Source organism: Myripristis murdjan, chromosome 3 (assembly GCF_902150065.1).
Source record: "Myripristis murdjan chromosome 3, fMyrMur1.1, whole genome shotgun sequence".
Classification (NCBI taxonomy): Eukaryota; Metazoa; Chordata; class Actinopteri; order Holocentriformes; family Holocentridae; genus Myripristis; species Myripristis murdjan.
Genome location: NC_043982.1, coordinates 19,092,581 through 19,113,992, shown reverse-complemented (window position 1 = coordinate 19,113,992; position 21,412 = coordinate 19,092,581). Strand labels below are relative to the sequence as shown.

At 40.8% G+C, this 21,412-nt stretch overlaps 1 protein-coding gene across 2 annotated transcripts; it reads left to right on the top strand.

Moving 5' to 3' along the window:
* The first annotated feature begins 271 nt into the window (after window positions 1–271).
* ulk3 (unc-51 like kinase 3) lies at window positions 272–19,978 on the top strand. Of its 2 annotated transcripts, none has more exons than XM_030048328.1 (17): window positions 272–408; window positions 818–956; window positions 1,298–1,438; window positions 2,953–3,073; window positions 4,354–4,449; window positions 4,867–5,010; window positions 5,404–5,486; window positions 7,542–7,697; window positions 8,985–9,090; window positions 9,231–9,271; window positions 9,457–9,559; window positions 10,962–11,026; window positions 11,422–11,500; window positions 14,056–14,096; window positions 16,229–16,276; window positions 16,793–16,856; window positions 18,772–19,978. In XM_030048328.1, exons 2-17 carry the CDS (start codon window positions 858–860, stop codon window positions 18,786–18,788), a joined length of 1,404 nt encoding a protein of 467 aa, XP_029904188.1. In that variant the 5' UTR covers window positions 272–408; window positions 818–857; the 3' UTR covers window positions 18,789–19,978. The 2 variants fall into 2 exon arrangements, with proteins under 2 accessions (XP_029904188.1, XP_029904189.1); XM_030048329.1 differs by lacking the exon at window positions 272–408 and adding an exon at window positions 431–491.
* Window positions 19,979–21,412: the final 1,434 nt, after the last annotated feature.

Sequence of the window (21,412 nt, the reverse complement as noted above, 5' to 3'; positions counted from 1 at the left end):
TATGGTAAGAAGCATCAGACCAGCAAGGTCATCAAGCAATCATATTAGGAAGAAAATACTTGCTCCGATACTTGCTTCTTTGTGTGTATTTCCAAGTGGATTTTGGTGATGTTTCACTCTCCAGCATGATAGTGAAACACAAGATATAGATACCTTGCTTTTTTGGACACCGTGAACATACAGACATTCATCTGGTGGACATGGAATCGATATTCTTGTGTCTCTCTCTGGTGCACCCAAATGACGACCCCCAAATTTGCAATACCGGTGAGCAACGCTGGGAGGCAGTATAATATTTTGCCGCAGCTTTAACGTCAGTTGATCGATGGCAGCATGGAGCTTCCTCGGTGTGTGGTAGCGATGTAAACAATCACTTTATTGCTGTGTTCTGGTGATAATAAACAACAGGTGAGTGTTGAGCCGCTTGCACATTAATACCGAATCACCTTTAGGACGTGCGGATCAATCTACAATCCGCTTTATCGCTGACGGTCGGTCTCATCTACAGAAACCTTAACTTAAACACTGAGTCCTGCCCACACATATTGCTAACAGTGCCAACAACTTTAAGCACTCCTTTACCAACACATAAATCGAAGTTAGCCTCCGTAACCCTCCGATAAGGGCGTCATTTACTGTGTGGAGGAGACTTAACGCCAAAGTCCGTTCAGTGAAATGGTTGTTTTGCTTGTCCACAGAGGCGTAGATATTGTAACGTTAGAAGACGGTTTAGGAGCCACTCCTTGCTTTATATTTGTTTAATAACACATTGCATTTATTTACGGCTTATAAACTGTGACTCATGCACACCTTACAGCCCGGGCCGTCCTGCTAAAGGGAGATTTGATGGTGTCAGCATGGCTTCCAGCTTCGCCCCCCCGAAACTGGCTGACTACATCCTCACAGAGCGCCTGGGCAGTGGCACTTATGCTACAGTCTACAAAGCCTACAGCAAGGCAAGTGTTGTCTGTCTTAACATCACGACCCTCATGTAAAGTTACTTTGATATGCCCATAAGGCATAACATTCCTGTTGTGAGGGTTTTCTGTGGTGAGTTTGTAGTGGCCTTAATCTTACTGAGTAGAGGTAACCCCATAGTGCTTTTTTTTTTTTTTTTTTTTTGTAAATATAGGAGCCTTGTTTATTATCTATCATAATAAACCATTCTGAACTGGCTATCTCTGTGGGCAGTGCACATGTATAAACAGCAGCCACTAATTTTATGAACACATCCAGGTTTTTGTTGCAAGAAGTGAAAGCAAAAGTTGAAGTGTGGCCCGTGCCTGTGTCCCTGCAGGGGGACAGCCGAGAGGTGGTGGCAGTGAAGGTGGTTGGGAAGAAGAGTCTGAACAAGGCGTCTATGGAGAACTTGCTCACAGAGATCGAAATCCTCAAGGCTGTGCGTCACCCTCACATCGTCCAGCTAAAGGACTTCCAGGTAAGCACATATGTTGCTTTTTGACTTGACGTGTCTTATATCATGGATGTGATTAAAAACTCACACTCACACACAAATACATTTCTCCAGTGCACAGGCTCTGATATCACTGATTCTTGAGAATTTGGATAAATCACGTCCCACTAAGAAAAATGCTATTTTTGCTGGAAATTTACAACATTTTAATCAATAAAAAGAATCAAGGGCATAATCAGGGGGTCCTTTGCACATTTGTAAGGTTCTTTTATAGGTTTATTTTTAATTTGTATTAATTTAATGATTATATGTTTGCCCATGCCCTACAAAACCAGTTGTCCTCGGATAGGAGATAATCATTTCAACTTGATTAAAACAACAAAAAGTAATAATTTCATTGAATAATATCTTTACCACATGAAAGAGTACATCATAATATATATTAAAAACTACAAACGATGGGTTTCAAACAATATTTACTATTATTTTGTGGTTGCTCAAAATGTGTTCCAGATATTCGTCACCACCGTCAGATATTTATTTAAAAAATAATAATAAAAAACCTACAAGGTCAATTACATTCCTGAGGACCCCTTTTCAAACCTTCAGCTCTACTGCATGCTTCAAGACTGCTCAGGCTCCTGGAAGTTTGCTATTTTCTCTTAAATCTCTTCATATTTTTGGACACTGCTACTGTCACAACCATAAATTGTCAACACCGTCACTTCTGTATAAAAAATATTAAATTAGATTATGGAATAAATGTATACTTTTTAAGAAGAGGTTAGGGTTAGGGTTAGGGTTCAGGATCCTTATTTTTTGTACCAAATAGTTAAATAAAGTTGTTAAGCAAGAAGCCATTGACTTGAGTGGTATAAATTTTGGAAATGTATGTTGTAATGAGGCCACTGTCACCACCGTCAGATTAGTGTCACCACAGTCAGAGGCAGTTATATTTGTTTTAAATGAATATGCTTACAATATGTTTCTTTGGTGCTGTTGAGTTATTAAAGTAATAGTCTCTTTAATACAAAAATATGTTTTTCAAATAAAAAAAAAAAACATTACGGTGACAGTATTGACAAAAACAAAGTAGCCTAATAACTGGAAAAACCTATTTTATGAAAAAAAATGCAAAATGAGGAGGTTGCACCGGTACATTGCTGAACAGCCAAGACCTTGGCCTATAATGATATACCTTCAGATTTTGTAATTTAACGCACTTTTTTTTTTCAAAATTAAAACCTGTTTTATCCAAATTCCCAAGAATCAGTGATATAACAATGCCTTCTCGTACACACTGGGGTCATTTCCTACTTTGAAAATTAGCTTGGCTATTATTGGCAGAGGGTGGATCAGAGTAGGTGTGCCGCAGGGCCACATGTCTGGAAGCCTCAGTAAAACAATAAAACCCCATGAGAGATGAACAGGAGTGGTGTGCCCAAACAAAAATGAAACCACTGAAGTATGCTTTTTATCCTTCATATCAAATCTTTCTGTGATTCTCTGAAGTCTTCTCCTTTTCTCTCTTTAACCAGTGGGATGCTGAGAACATCTATCTGATCCTGGAGTGGTGCTCTGGTGGTGATCTCTCCCGTTTCATCCGCAGTCGCAGGATCTTACCTGAGAGGGTGGCCAGACGCTTTCTGCAGCAGATCGGTGAGGCAAACCCAGACCTTGATTAAAGCCTATTTGCAAATAAATGTTCTAGTTTGTTTTGACCCATCTGTTATCCCAAGTGTAAATAAATACGTAAAATTATTTGCAAATATTGTTTTAGCCAGGTCTGATCATAATTCAGCATGGCTGAAGCTGCGTGTACAACAACACAGAGTTTCAGCCAAGCAGAGCGCTGATAATTCCCATAAAGAGAAACTGTGCATTAGTAGCTGCTGACCAGGAGGGCAGTTGATCCTGTTTACTCCTGTTTGTTTGGATTTTTCTTAATACATTTTGATAGTACTTTGTAGAACACATTTAGGTCATGCATTGGTCACTGTTTTGTACAGTCATAACATCCAAGAGCATGTTCCTTTATAACTGCATTTATGACTTCAGTGATGCATTAGGTACAGGGTGCAATCACATTTACATTAAGAATACCCTATTGAGAATTATTGCTGCAACACACCACATTATTATAATGTACACCCCAGACATTTGCCACTTGAGTAGTATTTTTTTCACATGATGGATCAGTTAAAACAAAACCTAACTTTTGCAGTCACATTGCAGCAATGCACTGAGGGATTATAGTTGACCGCAGGCTTAGGGCATGTGCTGAGTGCCAAAGTGCCTTCTGGTGGAAAAGTGACCACAAAAAAACTATAAGTCAACGGAGGGGGTCACGACTAACAGAGAGACTGGTGCTCGCATGCAGCTGGTATTAAAAAATAGCCAATGCACACAGGATGTGCACTTCCAACACCTGCAGCTGATTCACAGAAAACACTACATCAGCGTGGGCTATAGGTCAATGACTTCTTTGCTTACTGTGTGTGAGGTTTTTCTTATGTGCTAAGGGGGTTTTGCGCTCATTTCTTTCATGTGCACCTGTAAATCAGCTGGAGAAAGCAGTTGAGCTCATTAGAATTATTATCCTCTGTCCCATTTGCTTTACTTGTGGTTGGTAGCTGGGCTGTCTATCATCAGGCTGCTCACAGGACTCACGGTTTGAAACCTGAAAGAGAATTCACTCCCCTTGAGAGGAGATTATTGTCAGAGTCCACCACAGCTCTGGGAAATGTGTGGAAAATACATTAGATCATTTTTGGTGATTCAACACAGGTTTGTGCTCTGTCCATACTGTAAGACTGCATGTGGCTGGCTGACTCTTGTTATTTCTTGTCACCATTATTGTTACCTCAGCTGAGGTGATTGCTGATTGCCATTTTTCTGTTTGTGTCATTGTGTTTGTGTATTTGTGCGTGTGCAAACAGCCTGTGCCCTCCAGTTCCTTCATGAGCGAAACATTTCACACCTGGACCTGAAACCGCAGAATATTCTGCTCAGTGGCTCTGTCCTCAAACTAGCAGGTGAACTCATGCCGACTAACACACAAACACACACGCACATTAGCATATAGTTGAGATCATCTAAGCAATGTGCCAGATACCAGAACAATTGAATCACTGCCACACTAATGTGCTCGTACATGTGCAGGACAAAACTGTTTTGTCTGCCGTTTTGGGTTAATGTCCTGTATTCACAGTATAAAAAGGGTTTTCAAACTGCTCTGATACATCTGGCTTCAAACAACTCTTCATTTTGCACTTTTCAATCAGAGCACGTGAAATTCTGTTTAATGTTTTGCTCATGTGTGCTCTGCTTTATTCAGTATAAACAGGTCTTGTACAGCTCAGTTGGTAGAGTCAGTTCATTCCTATAATTCTATTCCTGCTGTGACCTTTCACAGTATTATAAGTGATATTTACACTCTGATTTGTTCTCAGACTTTGGCTTTGCCCAGTATATGTCGCCATGGGACGAGCAGAGCGTCCTGAGAGGCTCTCCTCTCTACATGGCCCCTGAGATGGTCTGTCGACGGCAGTATGATTCCAGGGTAGACCTTTGGTCTGTGGGAGTCATTCTCTATGGTGAGTCCTTTTTTTGTGGGGGATGCTTTTTTGTCCTTTCTGTTGACAATTAAAATGAGTATTTTACCACAGTTTATGATTCCTTACAGTGAAAACTCATCAAGTTGGCACTCAACTGGGTAAAATTATTTATGTATTAAACTTGAATTATATTTTCAGACTACAAAAACATTTTCTCTCATAAAGTCTGTACTAATGTACTTGTTTCTTTTAGCTTCCTTGACTCTTTAACCACTAAAAACATTTTAAAACATACGCATTTGGCATGAACTATATACAGCCCTTAAATAGAAAGTCTTGTAAAGGTCTTGTAACTGATTGACGGGTAATCTCTAAACAGTGCAGATTATCCTGTAAGAGTAAACTACCCAACACTGTTTGTATGCGTTGTAGAAGCTCTGTTTGGGCGAGCACCATTTGCCTCAAGATCGTACGCTGAACTGGAGGAGAAGATCCGCAGCAACAAACCCATTGAGGTGAGATTTGCCAAATAGCTGTTTCCTTTCTCAGCGGACATGCTGGACTGAGACAGTCGGCTGTCCCGCTGAAACATGTGAATGACTCATTGATGCTCTAAAAATAGTATTTTGATTTTAAAAAATGTTTGTTTTTTCCCCTTTTCCTCCAAAATATCTTGGGGGCTAGATGAGATGTACTCACAGGTCAGATTTGGCCCGGGGGCCATATCGCTGACATCTCTGCTCTAAAACAATGCTTTATTTTATTGTTTAGGTCCTGTAGAGCAAAATTTTAACACTGTCAGTGTGGGAACCTTTGCTAAAAATGTCTGAACTCATGCCATTGTCAGGTACTTTAGTTGGAAACATCCACCAAATGACAAATATTCTTTTTGGGAAGTGCTAGATGTCAGTTTTTCACAGTAACCCTGCACTGTGTTTAGGGGAATTACAGTTCGCACAATTCAAGCTTCACAGATTCCTCACAGACCCGTGCAGTTGTATGCCAAGCAGTACATTAAAATTCAGTGAAGAACTAGCCTGCTCAATGTTAGTTTGCAGGATATTGATATTCCAGGAAGTAGCTTTGAGATTTGCAAACTGTAGTGACTAGGTCAATGCACGATTTAAGTATTTTTTTCAGTGACTGTGTCAGTTTAAACAACACTGTGACAGTGCCAACACTTTGGTGTTAACAGATAGTTTGGAAGTTTGTGTGGTTTCATTCGCTCCAAACATGCATGCCCTCCTCCTCACCCTTTTGTATTTGTTCAGAAATAGACATAAACATTTTTTTTTTTTTGCCTTATAACAAGCAAGTTGTCTTTATCCTCAAACTGAACAAAAGTAGACCAAAACACGTCAAATAAAATAGAACAAAATACATCAGATCTGCTACATGAGTTGAGCACCAATAAAACCAAGAGAAAAATCTTTCAGACCAATTACAGCATTTTCTCACTGTGATTAGATGTGTTATCATAAAACCACTAGGTGGCAAACTTTCACAGTATAACTGTAGTCGACTAATTTCTACTTATATGAGGGAATGTGCAACTGAAGTGCTCAGCTGAAAACAAACCCCCGTCCAGTGACCTCCCCACCATGAAAAGATTGTTAAAAGACCCCATGAAGTGGCATCTTACACCTTTGGCTTTATCTGTCCCCTGCTATAACAGGATGTTGGAGTGGGACAAAATGTAGAGAGGGATTATTCAAACATGTAAACGAATGCGATGTCAGGGAGAAAAGCATAATGCACACACATAGCTGTGCATCTGCACTCTGATTACCTTGCTGCATACCTCTTCCAAAATAGTCATATGATCAAAGCACATGGGTGTTTTGGACTCATATATTAGCATGTAAAATTTTCACTCCTGTGAACTGTCTATTTGTAGGTGAAGTTACATTCCCACCTGTGAAACACACATTGCCATAGGTTATGGCGGTAAAAAGTTTGTGTTGAAAATATTCATATGTGGAAAAAACATCTAAAAACATGAAATTTTCCCCTCTGAAGTAAAAACTCTGAAATAAAATGTTATTTTGGAATGCAGCATGAAATTCTATATGCTGTTTATAAAAAGCACGTGCATTTTGACATCACATGCAGCTTTTCACATGTGACTTTTTCATAAGGGACATGAGCGTGTGCATTCTGGTGGTTCATGTATGGTGAAGATAATTGTACATCACTTTAAAAAATGGAACATTTAGAGAAAAACTTGAAATTTTGAATGGGGTGGTGAGGAGCCATTTATGGTAAAGAAATGAGCTTCTTGTATTGTCATTTAGCTGTCCTGCCTCATCACACAATGCAAAGGAATCACTTCATTACCGGCTTTGATGTCCTTTTTGCTTTTGACGGAGGGAGAGCTGTTGTTGGCATTTGCATGTTGCACTTGAAACTTAGCGACAGACTGTCCATTACCTAGGGATTTGCGTGCGAGTTATGAGGTCATGTTTTGACAAAAAGTACTAATGTCAAAGTCCAAGGTCCTTGGAAACAGCCTGTCATCCACTTCCCAATGGATTTAGCGCAGTATTATAAGGTCATGTTTTGTGTATCAGCTCCCTCCAGGGGCCAGGGTATCCAGGGACTGCAGGGACCTTCTGATGCGGCTGCTGGAGAGAAATCCAGATGCCCGGCTCACCTTCACACAGTTCTTTTCCCACCCCTTTGTTGATCTGGAGCACATGCCGAGTGCAGAGAGCCTGGGGAAAGCGGTAAGTGATGAAAAGCTGTTTCACAGCAGTGTGGCAAGGATTTCTGTATGAAAACTACACACACCGAGCCCAGCATCAAATTTTCATGTTTTAGTGGTCCAATTAGGTACCAACCTAAACAAAAGATTCGACCGACCCCACTGTCTGCTCCCTGAGTGTCAGGCAGATTGACTCACAGTCTGCACACACTGCTGCCAACAGCCACACACAGTCAACTAATGACTTAAAGGCACATTTTAGAGTCACATGTAAACAAAAAAAAAAAAAAAAAAGAAAAGGAATTGGGGAGCAGAAATTGATTAAGAAAGGAAGGCGCGATGCAGCAAACTAACTAATATGTTCAAAGGAGCCGTAAAGTGACGAGACAAGACTAATAAATTACAGCTACCTACCAACATGCCGCTCTAGAAAATACTTTAAGAAAGCCCACCTGGATGAATGGATGAGATTTTGCTGGCCCTTTCCAGTGACTGTATTTTAAAATGTGACATCACAGAAAGCAAAAGATTTCAGTGGTCAAAGCATTTATTTTTTTCAGAGGGAATTCTGCATAAGGCAACATGAATCTGGAGGTTTTTTTCTTGCCACATGAAAGCTGCAGTCTGGTGCAGTAGCCTTCATTAAAGCTCATGAAATCATAAATGAAATTATATTATTATTATTTTTTGTTTTATTTTTAATTAAATGACAAAACAGCTTCAAAGGAATACTCTCAATGTTTTGGGCTAAACACCCTTTTTCCAGCTTACCCTGACTGAGACAAGATGTTCGATACCATTTTCACCTCTGTACATCCAGTGGTTCATTTCCTATGAGTAGCATTTTACGTTAGCTTAGCATAAAGACCTGAAGTCTATGGGAGTCGTAAGCCTTGTTCTGTCAAAGAGAAAGAAATGACCTTAGAGCAACTCCCACGCTGTTTTATATACACATTGTATCATGTGTATTTGAAATACATTTCCTGGATTTTTTTTAAAAACGTGTTCTTTTAGGAGAAGTTAATGAAGTTAATGAAAATGATATCGAACATTTTGTCTCAGTCTGGGTAAGTCAGAAAAGGGGTGTTTTGCCAAAAAGGTGGGAGTGTTACTTTAAAAATGTTTGTGCCTACTCTGTGTATATGTCTGTGTGTGTGTGATGGAGCATTTGCACGACGTGCTTGCAGGTTTGTGTTCATGCCTCGCCCACAAGTGCATTCACGCATGAGTGCACTGCATGCATGCATAAGTGATAGGGAGTCACAGTAGTTGGTATTCAGTGATGCCAGTTCCTGTTTCCTCTCTGCAGAAGGAGCTGGTCCTTCAGGCTGTTCAGAAGGACCAGGAGGGGCAGAGGCACGCCGCACTGTCCCTTTACTGCAGTGCCCTGGAGCACTTTGTCCCCGCCATTCACTGTAAGAGCAACAACCACGCTCATTTTCTCTCATTGGCTAAGCCCTTTAACAATGCACTTCCTTTGTTCCACCACAATAAACTGACAAAGTAAACTCACTGAACATAAAACCAAAATATCTCCTCTCTGTGCCCCTCCCAGACGAGACAGACCGTCTACGCAAAGACGCCCTCAGGCAAAAGGTAGGCCTAAAAACACTCCCGCCATTCACATTTGGATTACTTTTTTTTTCAATTGGTCTTTTTTACACTCCAGTGGCTTTCACTTGGAATGAATTCTCCTCTATGAAAACCATATGGTGTGGATGGAGAGCATATGGCATGGTTGATGTGATTAAGTTGAGTCAATGTGAAAGAACTTCCCGCAGGTCAGTCAGTATGTGTCCAGAGCCGAGGAGCTAAAAGCCCTGGTGGCCTCAGACAACAGACTGAGCTTTGAGGAGGCTCGGACCGCCAGGGACGTCCTGCGAGGTAACAAACACAACTCAGTGCAAAAAGCCACCATATGTAGGCATTAGCTCTGTTTGGATGGGAGTAGTATTACAGGACAGCCCGCGTAGTGTAATTCTTTCTATTGCATGTTAACGATATGATGAATGATCTGCATTGGATGATATTATTACAGAATTACTTCCTTAAATTACTGTGGAGGTGTATTGTTTCTAATTATGAAAAAAATATTGAGAATTTGCATCAAACACGGGCTGTAAGTCTGTTTTAGCCAAATTTAAAATTGACAGAGAAGTAGCAGTTGGTTGGTAAACAATAGATTTTTTTTTTCTTTGTTACTCTTCCTCCTGTGGGGACATATGAGTTTTTATGTCACAAGGGCTTTTTTAAATTGTGTGATGAAAATTGTATTATGTGCATCATCCTGTAAAGATCTGGTCTAGGTAGAGACGGACAGAGCAGAAATACACAAGGCAACTGACTCTGATCATTTGTATTATATATTATGCCCTGTGTCACACTTCAATTCCTGTTGACTGGTTGGTTACTTAAAAAGTTTCTTGCTCTATCTCAGCCTAGGTCTTGTAATAAATCTTTCTGAAAAGAACAAGGGAGATGTTATGTCCACAGTGCATGTCAGATCAAATGCATCACCCAGATCAGGCCCCAGTAGTTAGTATCTAGTGACATCCATAGAGGGCTAAGAGCCTAAATTCAAAGTGGGCTACAGACCAAAAATAATCCCGCTGGATAGTAATCATCGTTTAAGTTCCTCATAATCAAAGTCTTTTTTGTTTACATGATACCAAATAGTGACCAAATATTGTCAGTGGGCGTCACTTTTCACTGCACTAATCTAGAGATCTGTCTGTAAAATGATGGTAACTAGAAGTCAATAGATCGCTAGTAAAAATGATGCTGTAAATACATAATAATACATCAAAAACCGAAGCACAAAGTGTGCACACAAGGCATGCAAAGCTGTGCACGCCTTCCTTAGTACTGGTGAAAGAAGGAGATATCCAGTAGTCAGTATGAATTAGTCATGAAAAAATGTTAGTCTTTCTAAATTCTTGCATGTGAAGAAGAAGAAATAATATGATTATTTGTTGATCCCCAATGTCCAAGGACATTTGAGTAGGGTGGGTTCTTGAACCTGGTTAAAGGGTGTTCTCTTGAGCTGCCAGACCACTGTGCCACCCTCAAATAAATATTATGAATTATTTAACAATCAACCTCAATACTGATTTCACAATTATTACATATTTTCCAGCAGCAAAGTAAACATGCATAGTAGAGAAAGACCTAACAATGTAATCAGTCATCTAGACTAGTGCTGTTTCATACACATGTCTGGTAGAGATTAGTTTAGTCTGGTAAAGGTTTCCAAAAGTAACCCTTGTTGTTTTCCTCCTACTTGCAGAAATGTCTCGAGACCAGCCACGGCTGCTGGCTGCCCTGGAGCTGGCCTCTACTGCCATAGCTAAGGTTAGACGGGGTTAGTGCTGATGCACAGAGAAAGGCAGGGCGAAGCTGGAAAAACAGAAAAAAAGCACAGCAGCAGGGCACACACTCGTCCCCCACTCCTAGACTCCCGGCCAGACCACATATTTTCAGATCACTGGTGAACCAAATCTAAAACATCTATTTTGCATTTTTGCTCGTCTGCCATGGCGTTTGTCGTGTAGACTGTTACATATTTAGCTCGGTCGGCTGTTTACTGAGTTTATATTGGTAAGTGTTGATCAAATTCATGCTGTTAGCAGTCTTGTAGCCTTGCTGAAGAGTTAGATGAATCCTGAAAGTGCTTGGACAGCATGACTGGATCTATTAGTAGCATGTATGGTAAGGTGTGAAATAATGTTGTCCTCTTTCCATTCCAGGAGGAGAGTGGATTAGATGATAATGATGCACTGGATTTGTATCAGAAGTGCTTGGGAGAACTTCTGCTGGCGCTGGCAGGTAGACAACTTCTTTTATTTTATACAATATAGCCTTTCTTTCATTTTTTTTCTTCATCTGGTTTTATTTTGCAGCAAAGACCACACTTCATATTCAATTATTTCCTTTCATTCAAAGCTACCCAGTACAGCCACCGTCTTCTACCTTGCTAAACGGTCTTCTACCTTGCTAAAGGGCAACTCAGCAGTGTTTATTTAGGGAGCAGGAGATTTAAACCAGTGGACGCCTGCAGCTCTAACCTTTGGGCTACTGCCACCATATAATCAACGCTTTGTTGCTTCTTAGGTCCCGATGGGTCGGGCCGGGTTCGGACAAATATTTAGAAATTATGTTCGGGTTTGGATTAGCTTTGGTCACGTTGGTGTTATTTCAGTGAAAAATGATGGACCTACTGTCTGTTCTGGGCAACTTCCTGTATATTGCTGGAGTTTACGTGATGACACTGAAGGCAACATGTAGGCTATTTCAGGCGGAAAATTTAACCAAGGTTAAATCAGTGGACAAGCAAAATCTTGGGCTCGGGTCAGGTTCGGACACAAAGACAAGAATGCCTGTCGGGTTCGGGTGGGGCTCAGTTACTGTGCCCTCAGGCTGGGGTTGGGTTCAGACAAAAATACGTGGCCCCATCCGCACTCTAATACAGACAGGGATGTTGCGAATGAGAGACACTGAGCAACAGATACAGGGGGAAAAGGAAAACACTGAGTAAGAAAAGCCGACAGAGAGACTTTGGAAGGGACACAAAGAGACTTGGAGAGAGATGAGAGATGAACATAGATTTTGGTGATGAGCAGAGAGAGACAAATGTAGGAAAAGTCTGTGAGAGATAGAAAGCACCATGGAGACAGATTTAAACAGAGGTCGTTTTGCAGAGAGAAAAAAGCTGGCAGAGATAGAGAGAGACAGTGAGAAAGAGAGAGAGCAATAGACTTAGACATAGAGAGAGAGAGAGAGAGAGAGAGACTCCTGTAACTCCGTCTGTGGCCTGGCGTCCGTTAGGCCGGGCTGTGTCGTGAGCTCATCTGGGAGATCGTCCTAATGGAAGAGGTGGGATAGAGTGATCCAGATGTGGCTTTGAGCCGGGATGAGACCCGGTGCCAGCGCCCTGTGTGTGGTATGAAGCCCGTCCATCTGGTTCCCATTGAGTCCACACACTTCATTTCTCTGTGTTATTATACACTGGAAACAAATAAAAACTATTATCTCCCATTTCCAAGCTCCAATCAACGCAGCCCATTCCATGCAGTGTTTGACCAATACTGCTGATAGCTATATTTTTAGTCTGAACTCATGCCCACATTCAGTATTTTGAAATTTGATCATTTTCACCAAAAAAATTACAAATACCCAGAGTTCCTCTTAATCTTGGCATGGAAGAAAAGCCTCAAAAACAACATTTAGCCTGAAACAGCATTTAGACCACAATGGAACATAAAATTCTCCATTGAAACCTAGACTAATAAAATTCTTTCAGCTGGTTTAGCAGCTCTTAAAGTATGGCTGGATGGCATGGACAAAATCCGAAGTCATGAAATCAAATGTCACAATATCTTTGTCCGAATACACTGATATCAATATTGTGGGATGACTGGAGCCAAACCTCATGATTTAGGCTGATAGACCGTGACATTTTGACATAAAAACTTGCCTAGTAAGGCTTTAAAGGGAACGTTAATTCATTACAGAAACACATAATTGAACAATTAAAGATGCAATAAGCAAAATTGCTGGGGGTCAATTTAAGTGAAGACCATTTAGACAAAAAAAGTGGAATGAGCATGTTTTTGAGTCTACATGGTTCTCATCCAGATTACTTTTTTGTCTTGTTTTTTTGTTTTGTTTTGTGTTGTTTTGTTGTTTGAGTCTAAACATTTCATTTTTGCTATTTCAATTGCAGCTTTACATGAACATCTAAAATGACTAAGGAAAATAATGTTTGGCTAAGATTTTTTATGCATGTATGTCAAAGATGGTGGATGACTTTGACTTGTCAATATTCAGTTTAGGGTAAAAGGCCCATCAGTATTGGCATGACACATCAGCAGACTGATATACTGCTCTAAAACTCATCCCAGGCTATGCCCGCCTCTCATCAGTGGTGTCACAGTGCCCGGTTCTGTGGCACAGCGGACAACATCGGAGGGACTGTAGGAGAAAACATTGGTCTTTTGTTTGGCCAGGGGTCTTTTGTTGCACAGCTTCCCAACATGCCTTGCTGATAGAGAACCTCCCCCATCCCTCCCCCTTCGCTCTCCGCTCCGGCATGACTGACTAATTGAGAAAATACTGGCCTACATTTGAGCATTTTTCCACCCTTGAGCCTGCAGCGTGTAAGCCAGTGAAAGGCAAACCAGTTGTCTAGATGACCTCCTCTTGTGCTCTTGTGCAAACACGATGATTAGATCGATTAGGTAGTGGACTGATCCATCTGTCCCCTTTTCTCTCTCTCTCTCTCTCTCTCTCTCTCTCTCTCCCTCCCTCCCTCTCTCTGTCTCTCTCTCTCTCTCTCAACCTCTCACTATTCTCTGTGTCTTTTCTCTGTGTTGGTGAGCCAGCTGAGCCACAGGGCCGCAGGAGAGAGCTGCTCCATAACGAGGTGAGTGGGAAAGGCAAGGCTTCTGGTTGAGTGCTCACCGGAGGAGCGTTTGTTTTACCTTCGCTGAGCCCTTGGGCGCTCACCTCGCTCTGAGAGCAGAGTGGTCGCTCCCTTGTAACATCCAGCAGCCCCTTTGCTACAGTCACGTGAATGTTTTCCAGAGCAAGACCTAACAACATCATCAGTCATCTAGAGTGCTATTTCATACACATAGATCACCATCCACTTTATAATGGGATCCATCATCCCCTTCCCATTAGGCATGCTCAGACATAATAGACACAACCTGCATAGGAGATTTTAAATTCTGTGGTTTTAATGTGGCACCTCTTCTTGAAACACTATTATTCTGAAATATCTTGTGTATTTAATTACATTTGTATGTAAGAGTATTTTTATTTATTTTTTATTTTTTCACTTCAAGTGATAGTTCTTCTTACCCATATAGTCGTTGCTGGTCTGTGTGAGTGTAATACATACGACAAGTTTGGTCCATTAAGTCCTTTTCCTGTCATGGGAATGGGAGCTATTTTCCAGGTTTGAGTTGCTGCTCAAAATCATGTTTTCATTCATGTTTGAGCAATACACTTACAACAGGGAAGAATTAAATGGACCAAACTTGGTGGATGTAGTACACTCACATAGACCAGCAAATATGACTGTATGTGTTAGAATCCAAACATTCACTCTCAGTTTATTGTCCTCAGTTGCTAGACTACGTGACTTTTTTCAGGTCACCTATAGGAGCCTCCTAGTGGTGCTATCTAAAAAGTGGTAGGCAAAGGGCCAGCAACCACATCCCTGGCTGTTCTACATGGTAGAAAGACTCACATTACATGAAAGCTAAACATGAGTCATGCATGTATTTTAAAGTTGCTCATTTACATTGGTCTTACTAAATACATGTATACTTTGAAAGTTGAGTTTAAAAAAAACAACTCCTCAACAAATTTTCCATCCAGAAGTTTATCTCTTTGACAAAATAAGCCCCAGATTAATGGTAAAACACATTTGCTTGCTATTACTTTAAGGAATCTGGACACTAAATACTAGAAATGAAACTGCATAAACAGACATGCAAAAGCCTCATGCATGTCTGCCCTCAGTGCTTCAGGACCTTTTGCTTTGTGCATTGTTTAGCCAGCCACTGAGCCAACAACAGACAACAGTACTTCACCAGCTAACCTCAAAAGAGGAGGGGGGTCGGGGTGACTGCGTGGGCCTCATGGACCTCCCTATTTGAAGTTTTATGGGTGCTTGTCTTAAGTAAATTCAGATGCGGCTGTAATAATCTAACGCTGCATTCGGGGATGGGGGTGAGGTGGGGCTGGGATTACAGATCGAAAGCATGTGTGTGTAAGAGCCCAAAAGAGCCAACACATGCTGCCATGACTGGCCTCCATGTGCGTTCATATCTACTGTATAGCACACTTTAGCCTTCCTCCACACAAAGCTGTAATTCTCATTCAATAGCCTGGCACATCATATACCAGCCTTAGCTTTGATCTAGCCGGTAGGTTAATACAGTTTCATCATGGCTAAATGTATGCAGACTGATTTAATGGTATTACAGGACTTGCATGTGAAATTCTGTTGTCCTTGTGGCATGTGTATCAGTATGGACCATTAAACTCTGCAAGTTGTCAGTATGGTCCTGTACCAACCTCTCCTATGCAGACTTGTGCACATTTATTGTACTTGGTGATTAAATGGATTCTGAAGTCCTTAGGCTGTGTAAGGTTGGAGTCAGGACTGGTTGCTTTAAAAAAAAAAAAAAAGTGGTTAGACTTTACCACAACAGATTGATGTTTTAAAGGGGCATTATGGGAAGTCATCAGGTTTGGTTGCGTCTCCGGCGTTATAACAGTAATGCCTCAGCTGGAGTTCTTTGCTTTGACACAAAGCAGCGATGCATCTAGGTATGAAGTGCAGCTGAGTACTGTCAGCCTGACCAGTGTACTGATTGCACCAATGTATTCAAGAACACCATCAAGGACTGCTAACATATAATCTCTGAAATCTTTTCTCCAAGCTGCTTTACATGCAGAAGAATAAAAAAAAATAGTTACATGCTGAGAAGGTAAATAGAGACTGTGCTAATTTGTAGAAATTATTCTTATTGCTCTTACCAGATTAAAAGCCTCATGACCAGAGCTGAATACCTCAAAGAAAATATCAAGGTAAGCATACATTCCCTCCACTTATTCAGCTTTGGGATTAGGTAAAGTCATGGAGAACACCTGACTAGATCTGCTATGTAAAACATGGGAGATTTTGTCGATTACCAAAATGAAGTATCCAGAAACTTTGATTCTTCATACCCAAGAAGCAGTCAGATGCCTCTTTTTCTTTCTGAGTATGAAATATGCACTATCTCAGGGAAACTGGCCTATGTTCTTACATAGTGAGGGATGGATAGTGGCAAATTAAAACAAATCTTTGTACTTTTTAATTGGATTTTAGTTATCTTAAGTCAGTGTTTGACAAAATACCACTTTTACCGACCAGGCCTTTTGTATGGTAGAGACTATGAGCTTCAGAATAGCATAGTTATAAAAATGGATGAACAGTATTTGGGAAATGAAGTCCTACACTAGCACCTGATGTTTATTTCTCAAGATGAATTGTGTTTGCCTTTTTGTTTTAGCTCATTTCTGATATGTTTTCTTTTTTTTTTCTTTTTTTCTTTTTTTTAGATGCAGGAGACTCAGAAGGACGTGTCTCTGGATCGAGAGCCTCTGTCAGAGTCTGTCAGGAGCTGTGAGTTTCCCTGCTGTGTTCCATTAGTGGTGATCATAAACTGTTCCTGTGTCCTTGAGAGTACTCGTTTTTTTCAGAGCCTTGTAGCCATACTGATCAATGACTGTTTGTAGGGGCGGTGGGTAAGAAAGAAATTGCCACCTAAAGTCATAATGAAATTTCCCTTCAGTGAAGGTTTTTCCACTAGTAAAATATGAGCCTATCTCTTACTGTGCTGGTTACCCCGTGGGACTGTCTGGCTCTTTGATTTCATTTCAGTGCAGCCCTGGGCCACCCTGTCCTCTGCCCTCTTGTAAAATCTACCTTGTGAAAGTGAGACTTGGTTCTAGCCAAGAGTAACCTTCCTAACATGCAGACACCAAAAACCACAATAGTACAAACACACACATTCATACTAACATATTCACATGCAGACTCACAATTTAAAACATTTTAAACATTTTTTTTATCTGTATATAAAACATATATTAACCGCTTAATATGTAGAATAATAATATAACTATATATGAAGTTACATTTTCAAACACAGTCTCCAACCCACATTATACTAATTCCCAGTATTTGCCAAACTCAGCTTTCAGATGGGTAGTGAATACCTAAAGCCTAGACAATATCCTGTTTTGAGAAAAAAATTCCTGGGGAATTAAGGATAAAAAAAAAGAAAGGGTGGGGGGTGTTCAGTGACTCTGGAAGACGCTCAAGTTTCATGAAGACCATGGCTGCTGTTTTTTTTACACAGCCACACCACACTCAGCCATGCCACGCTGGCTCTGATCCAACAGGAGCTTCACAGGAGGGTCTCAGCGACGCCCCAGCCTGTCTGCTGACCTTAAACTACACCAGAGCTGCACAGACCAGCTGAGAGGCATTATGCACTAGCCTTTAGCCTTTTCACATTTTAGACTGTTAGCTGCTTTTATCCAGTTCAGTTCAAATGAGTGAGCAGGGATAGATTAAGTCTCCTGCTTGAAAACACTAACACGGCACAGTGCTGATAAGTCATTTTGCAAGATTTGATTCATTAAATAAGAGAATTCCCTTGACAGCTGGGTGGAAATGTAACTATTGGCTGTTGTGGGGAACGAAGTCAGGTTAAAATATGGGGATGGGCTATGGACAAGAGGGACGATCCCATAATGAATTCCTGGGTCCATTTTATTGTTTGGTGGTGTATTTTTCTTATTCCTATAGATGTCACCAAACATAGATGATGTGATATTTTTTCAGCAGTGGTGTTTGACATCAGAGACATGTTCAGCTCTCCCAAACATCAATGATAAGCGACAGTCAGTCAAAATCAAAGAGCAATAGCTTCTTGGGAGAATCACCATTTTGCAATGACAGTCATACAGGAAGAAATCCCTCAGACACCAGAATGCAATGCAGCGACAAGATATTTTGTGATAAGCAAGGGGCACCGCCACAATTATGAACTCACCATAATGTTCACAAACTGTTTGGCTAGCTAGCTATATATGCCCATGAGCCCACATTTGATTGAAAGCAGCAAGTTCACGCCTCTTCTCTGGGGTTTGTCGAAAGGCACTCTGGGAAGGAAGGGAAGGAAAGTAGGTGCAACAAAAAACTAAATTATTCTGCCTAATTCTAAAATACAAACCATCGTAACGTCTTGATATCTCACAATGTACGAATTTATGAAGATGGATTTTTCCTTTAATCTTTGAACGGGAAATATATTATGTCCAAAAACACCCTCAAATTCTTAAAAAAAAAAAAAATCATATGCCTTGTAATTATAAGGGCAGTGACACACAGGTCAGCTTTTTGGATGACTGATTAGGTAATAGTACCCATAGTGTTGCCTCAGCTCTGCTTGGCTTTAAAAACAGGGAATTTTCTAAATGGAAAATGAAACACACATGCTAACACACAGCAACCACTACTGTCTCCTCAGCCTGCTGTTTGCAGTGAGCCAGCCGGCCACCGTGGACGTCCATGGAGCTTCTGACTGCCTGGGACTCTTCAAGTCGGGGTGCAGGACAGCTGCTGCCTGGATCAACTGCTCGTCTGCTTATCAGACCTTCATCCCACCTCGCCCTAACCAACACAGTGCACTGTCAGGGTGGGAAATTAATGCCAGTTGCCACATAAATGCTGGTAAAGTTTGGTTGTGGCTGGACGGTTTGTCTCCCCTACCAGAGGCTTTGGCTAGTAGACAGCTTGTCTTGATTCTGTCCTCAAAACCAGTTTCGCCGGTAAAATAATGAAAGTAGCCCTTGTGCTCTCTATTGTGCTTAGTTGCTTGCCCTTTACACTGAATCGGTCACCCTCCTCCTGACAAAACACTGATACGGACATGCTGGACAGTTTCTGTGACATTGCACTGTCATGGTAAACTGGTTAAAGTGGGACTATGTGTTTTGTTCTAGTGGCGGATGTTTTAATCACCTCACACATAGATAAAAACTATCTGCGAGTGGAAAGTTGCAAGTATACTTGAAATTAAATGGGAACAGAGATTTTTAGAGTTCTCATGACAATTTTGTACTGTAGTATTATGCACGGTATTATCTTGAAGCATCTCCACACATGCACACACACACCCACACACCCACACACTTTCTCTCTCTTCCCCATTGCCTTTGCTGTGGGCAAACCACAGGCTCACCATGCTCTCTCCACTGATGGAGCCCTCTCCACCGCTACGAGGGAAAAACTGGAGAGGTGCGGCTTCTGCCTTATTTACACTAGCCTTGCATTTTCTTAGGTTTGGCACTGGACGGGATTTGAGGCACACAGTCAGTAGTGGCGGTCAAGCAAGGCCTTCATAAGTAGGCCTCTATGAGACGTAAAAGTGCAGTAGTTGGTGGCAGGCCCACAACCCTCTCTGTTGTAGGTCGTCATGGACTTGTTCGATTTGAGACAGAGAATGCAGAAATGTACTACAGGGGAGTAGTAAGCATTACTTTGGGAATATAAACTGTAGAATCTACCTGAAAAGGGAACCATAGGAGAAAAATATAGATATGTGTATTGGCATAAGGTTATCACAATGCTGTCATGTTTCTTTAATTTTCAGTTGAATGTTTTATACAGCTGTGGTTTTATAATCTATTTATTAAATGAGAAATGCAATGGAAAATAAAAGGCAAATCTCCAAAGTCGCTGTAGTCTGTAATCTGTTGAGTTTCAGTAGACGCTTAGTCAACAACGAAAAGCAAACGCTCAACTCCAGAACTTATGGAAAGATTTATGTGTCGTCGTGGGAGCTCCGCTGCTGGTCGCTTGCCATCATCATCATCTGGAAGGCTGCTCTGCAGAAACAGCTGGCTCATCTCCACAAGGAAAAGAGAAAGTGAGACAGGCAGGGGCAACCAAGGATGTTTTATGCTCATGAACTTCTATTCAAGTCTGGAAAAGTGTGGAAAGTGAATTTGAAAATTCTCAGGTCTAAAAATGTGAACTGCGCAAAGAATATAAGTTTGAATTTATGGACTTTTTACTTAGCTCTTATTTCCCTCATTTATTCTATTTTACTCTTTCATATAATAATTCCATCTCTTATAAGGGAACCAATGGCTCTGGCTGTTTTACTCCTTCCTAATGATTCCTTATAATTCTTATGTTCCTTATAATTCTTATGTTGCTCTTACTGTATATTGCTCTATATGAGAGCAAAAATAAAATGTTCCAGGTCCACTACACATTTCTTTTGTAGATCTTAGCCCCAGTTTTATTTCACTTTTTTTTTCATTGGGGTATTTTATTATTGGCAAGGTAGAGTGTGAATTCATTTTGCACTGATATTATCAGCATACGGGAAATTGATTATTGACCAACATATTCGAATCCAGACATAAGTCTGAGTTGTGATGTATAGAATTTGTGGAGACCCTGTCGCAAGACAAAACAGCAGGAAAAAGCTGGGGAAAAAATGAATAGAAATGAATCTGAATGCAAATAAATTGGACTTAAAACTGTGACCTAAGACAATGAAATCCCACAAAAATAACTGATTTGTCAACTCATTAAGCCAGCGGGGGGTAGCAGTTGCTGTGGGAGCCGTGACTCTAAATCCTGGCGCTCAGGAGCTGGTGGTGTTCTGCTGGTTTTTCAGCAGAAAATCATTCCCTGCATGGATGGTTAGAATGAAAACCAGCAAAACTCTAGCCCTCAGGACCAGAACTGAGAACCACCATGTTGGAGAAACCAGAAGACTGACCTGAAAACCTGAATTCTGCAGGATGCCTAAAAAGTATGATTTTTTTTTTTTTTTTTTTTTAAATATAGGCAACATTTGGATCATGGAGATCTTCCTCTTCAGGCAAACAGTAACAGGTAACACACTGTAAATGTTAATTGTGTAATGCTTGCACTTGATTTATTTCATTATTTGCTGGGTGTTTTCTTCTGAGTTTTTAAGTTGTGTTAAAACTATATAAAGTGATTAAAACATATGTGTTTATTGGTAGCAGTATACAGACTCTAGTTTTCTAATTTATGCTTCTATTTTTTGCTCTTGCACCTGAGAAGTGTGTTCCTGGATGCACACACACAACCTTTCTTCTACAAGTTGTAATCCCCAAAATGGCTGG

What these genes read in the sequence shown, in the direction of transcription:
- ulk3 (XM_030048328.1), top strand. Translation starts at nt 858, where the DNA reads ATGGCTTCCAGCTTCGCCCCCCCGAAACTGGCTGACTACATCCTCACA. An exon ending in GCAGCAACAAACCCATTGAG is followed by an intron (nt 5,487 to 7,541) that starts GTGAGATTTGCC and finishes TTTGTGTATCAG; the next exon opens with CTCCCTCCAGGGGCCAGGGT. An exon ending in CTTTGTCCCCGCCATTCACT is followed by an intron (nt 9,091 to 9,230) that starts GTAAGAGCAACA and finishes TGCCCCTCCCAG; the next exon opens with ACGAGACAGACCGTCTACGC.